The sequence below is a fragment of the Oryzias latipes genome, chromosome 20 (genome assembly GCF_053564925.1).
Source record: "Oryzias latipes strain Hd-rR chromosome 20, Olatipes_Hd-rR_3.1".
NCBI classification, from domain to species: domain Eukaryota; kingdom Metazoa; phylum Chordata; class Actinopteri; order Beloniformes; family Adrianichthyidae; genus Oryzias; species Oryzias latipes.
The window spans coordinates 19,786,373-19,798,219 of NC_136256.1; the positions used below are offsets into that span (position 1 = coordinate 19,786,373).

General features: G+C 38.1%; 1 protein-coding gene across 6 annotated transcripts in view; it reads right to left on the minus strand.

Moving 5' to 3' along the window:
• Window positions 1-10,908, minus strand: part of neto1l (neuropilin (NRP) and tolloid (TLL)-like 1, like) — a 70,425-nt gene extending 59,517 nt beyond the window's left edge. For 2 of the 6 annotated variants that reach the window (XR_013652324.1, XM_078938765.1), the window contains exons 1-5: window positions 10,443-10,836; window positions 10,119-10,204; window positions 7,415-7,471; window positions 7,166-7,300; window positions 6,564-6,812 (exon numbers count right to left, since the gene is read on the minus strand). Coding sequence is in view for 1 of the 6 variants with exons in the window: in XM_078938765.1 (XP_078794891.1) it covers window positions 6,564-6,812; window positions 7,166-7,300; window positions 7,415-7,471; window positions 10,119-10,146 (469 nt within the window). In the remaining 5 variants the exon portion in view is untranslated. Of the gene's footprint in view, window positions 1-6,563; window positions 6,813-7,165; window positions 7,301-7,414; window positions 7,472-10,118; window positions 10,205-10,293 lie in introns of all 6 variants that reach the window. The other 4 variants (XR_013652323.1, XR_013652320.1, XR_013652321.1 and 1 more) reach the window with 4 other exon arrangements.
• Between the last annotated feature and the right edge of the window lie 939 nt (window positions 10,909-11,847).

Genomic DNA, 11,847 nt, shown 5'->3' on the forward strand with positions numbered 1-11,847 from the left:
TATGTTAGCAGCTATGGAGGTGTAGAACCCAAAATGCAGGAGACTGAGCTTGGGGGCAGACACTTAAACATTTAATAAAGAAACTGGAAGACGACAAAACCCACAGAGAAACAAAAATATGACAAAGCAGATTACCTGACAATGAAGAACTGAAAACCAGACGCTAAAACAGACTGAAATGAAGACAGCTGTGCATGGTCATCAACCTTAACCTGGTGTGACTGACGGAGACAACTCAAAACAGAACATGATCAAGACCAAGAAATAAACTGACAAAACCAAATCCAAGAGCATAATCCTCACAGAATGTTCCATTTTCAACCATCCTAAAGGGAACTGCAATACACACCTGCACTCCCCTCAAGATGTGCATTAAACCGACCGCTCCTTTCTATAACCTTAGAAGGGCCTGAAGAAACCAAAAAAACCCAGAACACGTATGACGATAACTTCATCAAGTGACATTAGATTTATATATAGACTTAAGAGTAAGTAATGAGTAATGATTAAACCAGTAAGACACAATATTTTGGCATAATTTTACCAGAAGAACCTCAAGTACACTTGAGAAGTTATAATGATCCTTAGAAAAAAATGCTACAGTATGGTTACAAGCAATTTTTTCTCTCTAAAATGTATTCCGTCTGAATTATATAAAGAACCTGAATCCACGCACAGTTGATAGAGGAGAAAAGAGGCTATGTTAGGTAAGAAAAGCAAAGAGATAAGTGTTGAAACTGAGGGTACCGCTGACCTCTTCCACAGCTGCAGGAGGTGTGACTGCAATGCTAACTCCCTTCATCCATCTCATTCTGAGAAAACGATGTGGAAAGAAGGGGCAGCTGAAATGCACCACATGACATACTTGCACCTTGTATGGGCAAAATATTCGTCATCTAAAACAATAGATGGGCATATATTGCAGTATACAAAAAAACCAAACTGTAATGGAGCCCATTATGCTTTGACACAAAGGAGGCGAGTGGGTGACACACATGCAAAGTGAGAAGTGAGGAACACAAAGCAGTCAAGGTCAGGGAATAAGGAAATAGGAACAATTGCAAGACCTATGAAGATCCTTTTTTCTTTGTTTGAAGTATAACAAACTACTAGATGCAAGCAGTTCATTCATACAAACGCTAAGATCTTTTGAGAACTTTAGAAAATGCAGCACAAGATATTTCTCTCCCAGTTTTCTCCCTTACACAGTTCATTGAACTGTAGGTTTGAAAACTGTCAAAAAAATAAATGCTATATTTAAAGTCAACTGCCAGCTCTGGCCAGAACCTTCGAAAAGAAACAGACACCACATGTTGCAGAATCTCTGATTTCAGCTTGGAATATAGTGAAAAGCTGCTTTATCGCCTTCTTTTTCGAGTCTGCCTTGGAAATATGGATTCAGTTCAGTGTTTAAATGTCAAATGTTGCCTCCAGCAAATGTCTTTAAAGCAGCATGTGATCATCAAATCAAACTTTATTTATAAAAAGGCACTTCTCATGCCTTGTACAACGCCAAGCACTTTACATTTAAAACAAAAATAACATATACAAAGTGTTACAATAAAAACCCAACCCACCCTTAATCTTTCCCACTACCCTCTGTTAACACATACGACCCATGATCCCACACACAACAACTACTGATACAAGTAACTTAAAAGAAAATTAAGGTTTGGCTCTGCTGTGAGAAAACAGTATTTGGGAATCCATACCAGGAGCCAGCTCGGCCATAAGAACATCGCCACAGTGCCCACCCGGACCAAGACAGCGATGGGGTCTACTCCAAAGCCGTAAGGCTGCAACGATGAATTCCAGCCGCCCAAGCAAGGGCGACAACCACGGCAACAACCGATCAAATTAGCAAGTCCTGGTACAATACCACACCAACCACTGTGGCTAAAATCATAGTAAGTTGATCAAATCAAATACATAAGATGTATATGAAAACATTGTACTGAGAATAAGATTAAACGCATAGAATAAAATTAAATATATACTATTATATAAATATATATATAAACTAATACAATAAATAAGCAGATAAGATCAACTAAAAGCCAAATCAAAAAGGTGGATCTTGAGCCTCTCTTTAAATAACCTCTACGGTTTCTCATGTGTATCATGTGAAGTTGCCACTTCTACCATTGACAGCAACGACGCCGTCAATGGTCAGGATGACTCTTCCAAGAGCGACAAGTTGTTCCCAACAGTTTCCTTACTAATTTTAGATTCGAGTCCATCTAGATAGGGCATTTATGACTCCAGATCCCTCATAAATAAGCCCAAACATCTTATTTTAGCAATATTTCTGAATGTTCCTTGTCTTTTTTCATTATTAAATGACTCTCAGTCTAGTTAAAGCCCAAATGGTACTATTAGGGCAATTTAACAAATCGGTGTCACTTTGCCTTGGAGTCATAGCAGTAGTGCAAGATTCCAAGTCCAAATGAACTAAAACCTATCTGCATATTTTTTATATTAAAGGTTTCAAACTATTTAATTTTTAAGACAAATATTTTTTTCCTTAATAAACTTTAATTAACACTGCAAAAGCCTGAGTCTCTGTAATATATTTTCAAACAGAGGTTAAAAAAAAGCTTCATGCACAGCAATGAATTAATAAACGTCTTTTGTTCAGACAAAAGTTCAGAATTTTAGTCATCAATAAAAGATAACGGTTTGTGTTAGTTTAAACATTTATGGCATTGGGGTAAAAGGCCATAGCAATCATCTCTCATTAGCATTGAACGTTGATCTAAATGTAGACTAAATAGTTTGCGTTGAGTAACTCCGGTCGCTCGAGATTCCTATGCAGTTCAATGTTAGAAGACACGAGCACACGGCTGCCTGGTAGAATACATTTGGCGTGTCAATGACCTCTGAAGGTGATGGAACTCATCTTGGCCATAAAATACTAAAAACTGACAAAGGTGCTGTTGGCTCATGAAAAAAAGAAGAAAAGCTGATATTTTTTAGACTGACTTGTCTTTTGAAAAACAAATTTTTGCATTGGGGTTATTTTATTCACAACATTTTATAAATGAGCCTGATTCATTTGCAGTGGAACGTGATTGCTTGTTTTGCAGTTTACTTGGAGTAGATCTGCACTTTTCTTTTTTCATTTTTGAGACATCCATCATATACTCGGAGAACCAGCTTGGCATGTTGATGAATACGTTTATTGTCTTTCTTACAGGGGGTTGGATAAGAAGATTAATGCCCCTCTTTAAATAGGAAGCCCCCATCGCTACCACCTACAGTCTCTTAGATTGCTGCCGAAGCTGAAAACTATTGACTTTTCAAAGTTAGATTGGGATGCTGTTGTTTTGAGAGCCAGGCAAGAAAAAAGCATTGAGTTCATAGAAAATCCGAATGATCTAACTGGAATTAAGCGTTTGTAGAATTGAACCAAATTGAGACGACTACAAAAGTGACGTTTTTGTCATTCAACACAATCTGGTGGTTATAGCTGTTAGGCAGGAAAGACTTTAGCCTGGCAGCTTGTCAGGTGTGTTACATGTCACACGAACTAATGATCCTCATTTTGGGTTTCAGGTTAATGGATTCCTGCACAAACAGGCAGCATGACGCACATTTCAGCTGAGGCTTGAGTCCCTCTGCAGCAGAATGCTGATTTTCTTTGTTTGTTTGTTTCGTTCTTTTCGCCACATTTGAGAAAAACTGTGATTCTGGTGACATCTGGAAAACTTTTTGGACTAAAGATTAAAAAGATTAAACATTTACTACACAAAATGTGTGATTATGACCGTTGTCAATTGAAAATTAAGGTGTTTTGAGGTCATTCTTCTCAGCATTAGTGAAAAAGAAACATTAGTTAGTTTTAGTTGAAAATTACATAAGCATGAAAATATTTTTGCCCTCATTTTCTGATTCTTGTAATTTATTTGAATCTCCTTTTTAATCAATAGTAAAGATCTATAAAAACAATTTAAAAAAAAAGGAAAGAGCCCAAAAATGACCTTTGATATGGTAAAACTTCCTGGTAAATGACTGTCAGTTCTTTTAATTTTACAAACAGGGACAGTGGATGTGAAGAGCTGGAGGAAACTGCTGAACTGCTTTTCTGCTCACACACGCATCAGGCACACCGAAAATCCTTTCATTTTCTGAAAAATAGACAGTTTGCCCTAATCTGGTGTGCATTATGTGTGAATTTTGGTAGTGCTGACCTCAGACTGAATTTGTGTGGTGCACAAAACATCTTTTAAAGTACTTCAGTGTGGTGGTAAGCTATAGAATCTCACAGCTTGATGGATTGTTTGAGCATTACCGCTCATAGTGATAGGTACTGCGCTTTGACATAGGGAACTCAAAACATCAGTGTTTTATATTATATGTGTTACAACAGAACAATGTACTGAGTTACAGTAAATGAGTTGAATGAAGTTTGACTTATCAGTCATGTTACACTCTCTGCAAAGGCTGGTGTTTATCTAGATGCATGTGATTACTTACTAAAATCTGATCAATTGCTTGCCTCTTGGCACCTGTGAGCACTCTGGGTAGAGTTGTCTTCCACGTTATATGACTGTTCTGTTTTGTTTCATACACCCTGCATCTGGAGCACCTTATAGTGTGGATCAAAACGCTTTTTTTAAGGAAAAAAAGAGCCACAATACAAACATTTTCAAATCCTGAAGTCATTTTTTGACATAAAATAATCAGCAACTGATTTAAATGTATCTGCACGTCTCTGATCAAACATAAACTCCACCTGAATTTTTTAAACTTCAGCCTTTATTGGTTATACATTAACAAAAAATGTAAGCAAAAATCTCCATTTGCTAGTTAGTTTTTGTTCTTATTCTCACCTCCGGCCATGGAGTTGTAAAATAAATCTATAAATAAAGTCTCCAGCACAGGGGCCAGACATTAGTTTGCTGGGTGACTGTCTGAGTACCCTAAGGCTATTTCCAACAAATGAAGGAGCTAGTTGAGGTGGTCAGGCAGGTACATACAACACTGGTAGACTGCTGCCCACACAGCTTAAGTTTTGATTCGTTTGTAGATGGACAGACGGATACAAATTCAAGTCAATTGAGTATGATTGACTAAATTTAGGTCAATAGTAGGGCTGCATGATATGACGAAAACGCGCAATTTGTGATCAATATTGCAATGAAGATATAACTTGTGATAGATGAACAAATAGCAAAACAACCAAAAACATCATTTCCATTTGACTGCACCAGCTTCATTTAAATAAGAGTCAATATAACTTAAATTGTACTCCAAATGACCTTCGTCTACATAGGAGGCGAGCACCTAACATAAAATGGGTCCATCCAATTGGTGAAATGCATAAAGGGATTTATTTGATTCGTTAATCATTTCAAGCTGCCATAAGATTGTTTTAATACTTTTAAGGTAACCATTTATTGCAATTGTTGCTGTCTTTTGCGATATGTGTATTGCACAGCGTGATAAATTTGTGATTAACTGTGCAGGCCTAGTCGATAGATTAAATTCTACCCCTCTTTTGAATGGCAAATGTTAGAGCTGTTTCCTCTGTTGATTTTTGGGTATTTTAAATAGCAGGGTTAGCCTTAATTCTGTAAGTCTAGATTTTTTTTTACGTTTTGATAAATGTGTAAAAAAAACAAATAGTAAACAATATGGCCCTCAGCTTATCTTTCTTCTTGAGAGATGCAAATGTCCCGAAGCACTTTCCCAAACAAATTTGTAACTAATTTAACAATGAGATGTTGATGTCTCAACTGCAGAATAAGGCTTTTTGCTCATTAACTTTTTCATTACAGCGGTGCATTTATTCGTACTGGTGGCAAAAGGAAAAGCAGATTGTACTGCGACTTTTACTGCTGCCACATGGATGGCTGGATAATGCTAGATTTACCTCAGCCTACAAGCTTTCTGTGTTATCAGTTGTACTCCATCACAGTAAATTCCTATAAAGAGCTCAGCCATTTTGATTTCTCAATAACATCAGAGATAAATCTATAGCTCTTACACACCTCAGTCACTTTTTCCTCAACAGCTTGCAGCTTACAGCGTGTTTATCAGATTGAAGATCTTTGTACGTCATATAAACACGAACAAATGTCCAACAGCAAAAGGACCGTGAAGGTAAGATGCATAGAAGATAGATGTTCATGTTCATGCCGTGGCACTTTTAAGCCTCAAACACACATAAAACATTAACATGGTTAATAAACCCATTCAAGCGTTGGTGAGAGACTGTTAAATCATTGGTGTTCCCCTATTCTGTGTCATCAATTCTTGAACTACCTCTGTAAAGAAATCCTATCTAAAGATGAAGTAACAACAAGGTTTAAAGCAATAGCATGACAGCAAAGGTTGTCTTTGACCATAAAGTGGACTTTATGTCACTATAATACACATAATGACAACAGAAAATTAGTAACAAGCACTCAATACAGAATTTCTCTAATGGGATTGTGGACTGTTAATATGTAACCAATCTAAAATCACTTCTAAAGGGAAGGATCCTTTTGAAAGACTTGCAAGCTGAAAGTCTGGGAAATTATTAAGACAAAAAGAACAAAAAAAACTGAAATGCATACCTGCTGTGAAGTTGTAGCTAGCTGAAAATCCCACTCCTTCCAGTTCTCCATCTGTTTCAAATTTAATCCACAGATATCGGCCGCTACTCCTGATGTCAGGCGGGCTGTGCTGACCACAGTACCGCCCGAGGATTGGGGAGAAGCTGAATGGGCCATCCCGGACCTCGATGTTGTCAAATTTACATTCCCAAGAAGACTCAATTGAATAATTCTCCTCGAAGTGCAGATCAAGACACTGCCTTGGGGGGGCTGAAAGAGACAATAAAAGTTATTAGCAGAAAGCAAAGAGTGCATTGCTGGTCAGGCTTTAGAAGCTCAAGCAATTTTACTGTCAACACATGTTAACGTGTGCACCTCAAATCATGTCCATTTGAAGCTGTTAGTTCCATATTCAATTTTGCTAAATATTATGTCTGAATCAGATCATGTGTAATCTGATTTTATGTGCAATCTGATTATATATTTTGGATGTGAAAAGTATAAAAGAAACAAAAAGAAAAATGACTCGTAGTTACAGTCCTTTGAACACATAAAGCTGCATATCCTGTTCATTTGTACTGCTGCTATATAAAAAAAAAAACTAGTAAAACTACAATGTTCACCTTCAAGGATGTAAACACACTCTGTGTTCGGGGGGTATTTGTTTGGGTAATTGGGAGAAGTAAAGAGCCCTCCTTCTGCTTCTTTCACCCATGTTCCACATTGACCTGCAGGCTTCACTCCAGAATTGTTCCTCACTAAACCAAAAAACAGGGAGCAGAACAAAAAACAAACAAAAAAAAAAAGTCAGAGATCAAAGCCTTAGCAGAAGGATATTTATGCAGGAAAGACAGTGTATTGATGGAAATTACCTGAAGTGTCCTTTTTTGTTGCCATGGCCAACCCAAGCATGAGTAGACTTGCAACAACTGTGACATCAAAAGAAAGAAAATACACTCAAAAAAAGAAAATTACCAGCCAATTAAGTTAACGAAAAAGTAACTTGTCATTTCAACCAGAAAATTTTATGTTTGTAAATGTTACGTGAATGAATCATGTCGATTGTACATAAAAATAATCCATTTCTTTTTCTTTCTCTTTCGGCTTTTCCCATCAGGGGTCGCCACAGCGAATCATCGTCCTCCACCTCACTCTATCATGGACGTCTTCTACCCTAACATTAGCCAACTTCATGTCCTCTGTTAAGACATCCATGTATCTCCTCTTTGGCCGTCCTCTTGCCCTCCTGCCAGGCAGCTCCATCTCCAACATCCTTCTACCAATATATCCACTATCCCTCCTCTGAACATGTCCAAACCATCTCAGTCTGGCTTCTCTGACTTTGTCCCTAACACAGGCAACGTGAGCCGTCCCTCTGATGTACTCGTTCCTTATCCTGTCTAACCTGGTCACTCCTAAGGAGAACCTCAACATCTTCATCTCCGCTACCTCCATCTCAGCCTCTTGTCTCTGTCTCACTGCTACCGTCTCTAACCCATAGAGCAGAGCTGGTCTCACCACTGTCTTGTACGCCTTTCCTTTGAGTCTTGCTGGCACTCTTCTGTCACACAACACTCCTGACACTTTCCTCCAACCGCTCCAACCTGCCTGCACTCGCCTCTTCACCTCTTTTCCACACTCCCCATCACACTGAACTGTTGACCCCAAGTACTTAAACTCCTGCACCTTCTTCACCTCAGCCCCCTGTAACCTAACGCTTCTACCTTGATCCCTCTCGTTCAGACACATGTATTCTGTCTTACTATGACTGACCTTCATGCCTCTTCTTTCCAGAGCAAACCTCCACCTCTCTAGCTGTTCCTCCACCTGCTCTCTACTCTCACTGCAAATTACAATGTCATCTGCAAACATCATTGTCCAGGGAGATTCCTGTCTTACCTCGTCTGTCAGCCTGTCCATCAGCATAGCAAACAAAAAAGGACTCAAAGCTGATCCTTGGTGTAGTCCCACCTCCACCTTGAACTCCTCTGTCTGACCTACAGCACATCTCACCACCGTCATACTTCTCCATAAAAATAATCCATTTAAAAGTTACTAATTTCAATCACGTTGATCCAACATGATACCATTAAATTGGATGCATTAGTAATCGCAAGGAATTGTGGGATACCATTTTCTTTGTCTATCTGGGCAGATTGGGGTCTAAGTGTGAGTTTTTGTCCATGGGTTTTATTGTCTAGCTGTTTTACTCTGTTTTAACTAGTGATTTAAACTGTTATGTTTATTTTTTTTGCACCATGAGTTAAAGTTTGGTAGAGGATGAAGACCAACCCCCTTGTGTGGCAAACTGTTAATGTTCCAATACTCAACACAGAGTTCGCGGTAATTGAGCTCCTGTCTTGTGATGTGGGACTTTGCTGGGTAATTCATGTCTTTGATGTGAAAATTAAAAGACCCATTGGTTGTAACTTTGGAACAACATATCAATTACAGATGAATAAATAAAATTATAGAAATAAATAGAAATTCAAGTTAAATAAACTTAATTTACTTAGGTGACCAATTGAAGTGATTCAATTAAATTGGATCAACTTTTTTCTTTTTAGAGTGAGCAACAATATCAATTTAAAGTTGGGTGCAACTGCTCTATTTAAATTGAATCAACTTAAATTTATTAGTTTGAACCTAAATAAATTAAGTAGGACCAACATGATTCATTTTTGTTCAAGTAACGCAATCTAATCATGTGGAAATCCTTTCCATAATTTTTTTATGTTCATTCAAAGTGAACGTTTTTTGAGTGTACATCTTTTTGCAGGCAGTCTACGTTTTTAGGCTTGAGTCAGAAAAGTCTCCATCCCTGTTATTGGTTCTATAGGGGTTTATGACTCATTTTAACAATTCGATTAATATACTAATTTGTGGTTTATGGTACGATTGACAGTCAATATTTGTTCATTTTAAACGATTCGCTTCACTAAAATCGATCCAGGACATGTTTAGCCAAAAATTCAACCAGTGTGACTCAGACATAGATACCTGTACTGACCAGTGCAAGATAATAAAGTGTAACTTAAATATGTGTACAAACAATATCGATATAACTGATCTATTTTATTTGGAAACAACTGTATAATAGTATACTTGATTAACAGCTTACCTCCGACTGATCAGTCTGGTTGGATCAAGTATAAATTGATTAATCGATTAAGTCGATTAATTGTTACACTACACCCCTGGTTCATATGTAATGACAACATTCTCAATGCATGCAGGAAAGCGTTTTTTTCAACAAATGTATTGAGTTGTTTTCTTTTTTGGTGAAGACTTTTTCTAAAAAAAAAAACTATACTGTGACCTTTAACTGGGAATTTAAGGTTAACAAGATGCAATGCATTTTATTATTATTATGATCTCATCCGATTCCCTTTTCTCCAAATAAACCCTCATTCAGAGGCTGATTTCCGCTTTATCTGTTGCTTTGATATTTCAAGTCCTCCCCTTCCTCTCCCAAACTGATTAAAGGATTACTTGACTCTTTGTGAAAGCGGGGAAGGAAAGCTGTAGGAGCTTTTGGAGCAAGTGTGCTTCAAGTGAGGAATAAAGACGTCTTACCGTGATGGAAGCTGCGTCCATGTACCATGTCTGTTCCTTTCACAAAGGACTTCAGACTCAACTAATTCCATTTAGATTTGGGAATTCTTGAAGAGAAAGAAGAAGAAGAAGAAAAGCCAGAGGTTAGTTTTTGTTGTGGGTTTTTTACAGCAAACTCGTGTTAAAACCATACAACCTTTTGGAGGGGGGGAAATAGACATTTAAAGACATTTTTTAAAAGGAGGGGGAAATCACTGATTTGTTCCAACTAATCACCAGTTTTCTTCTAAAAACTAAAAGCAGTTCAGAACACTCGCCCGATTTCCATCCAAACGTTTGTAATACCCTTTGGTGCTTTTGATGCACTGAAAGGATTACTAGTCCCTTCATCAGCCCTCCTCTAATCGCTCCACCTTTGCGATCTTCTCTCGGAAACCATCACTGACAGCCTCCTTGCGTCCGGTTTGGTCCCTTCATCAGGAGCTGGGATCCGTTTGAAGCGCACGAGACCACGAAACACTCATCCCTGCGGCGTTTTCAAGTCACTCTTTTCTGGTGCGTAAACAAATTTCAAGAGCAAAAAAAAAAAAAAAAATACAAGATTTTTCTGGTTGAAGAAGAAAGAAAGACATCTACATTATGAAGAGCCGGTTTTCTCCCGTTTTCACTCACGGAGTGTGTCTCTCTGTCTCCACGACTGACAAATGAAGCTTCCCGCAGCACGCAGGACTTAAAGCGTGATCCCTTTCCTCCTCATCCTCCTCCTCCTCCTCCCTCCTTCCCCGTTCAGCACAGACTTCAGCCTTTAAAGCGCCGCAATCGTCGCGCACCTTTCCCGCCGAAACTTCTCCCAGACCCGATGTCTTCAATGCGCATGCTCATAAACGCACCTAAGAGAAAACCATTTGACCGTATACCGATGAATAATACACCTCTGTGGAGTTAAAACGTGTTTTTATGCATTTTGTACTGCTTTCTATGGGAGCATATTGCATTCAATAAAAAAAACGGATGAAAAGGAGTGATCTACATTTTACATTTTCGTATGTTAATAAAAACAATGAACCTTATCTGCTCATGTAAATTTTAAAATAACCTGCAATTTGAAATTTAAAAGCCACAATGTGTCCACATCATAGACATCTCCGTTTTGTTTGTCACAATTTTTTATTCAAGCCGTAGTGAACCAGGAGCAAACAAAAAATGCCATTGGAAAAAGCTTGATGCAGTGTTGTTGAAGATACAATCAGTGGCCCACTAGCTTCCTGCTCTGCTCCGTTCCGATGCATCCACTTGTAGACAACTAGATCCGTGCACGTCTTTGTTGTCCTCGTCCGGCATTTGGCTCAAAACTGTATAGCTGGATAGCGTCAATATATATTATAATATAATATTGCTTACCATTTTTGTTGCATGGATGGACGTTTGGAAATGGCGGTGGGCTTCCTCCACACCCAACGGTCCTGTCCACAACTCAGAGGAATATTTTTGATGAACTCCTGCTGCTCTACAGAGACTATGTCCTAAACAATAACAAAATGGTATAATCACAATTCAAAGACTACCGGGAACACTTTTGAAATAGATCAAAAGACAATCAGAGTGGGTCCTCAGGTGATTTAATACTTTATTTTCTTTTTTTGAGGATAAAACAATGTTAATGTAATAATAATAATAATAATAATAATAATAATGGATTGGATTTATCTGCACTTTTCCAGATGCTCAAAGCACTTACAATGTATCTCAG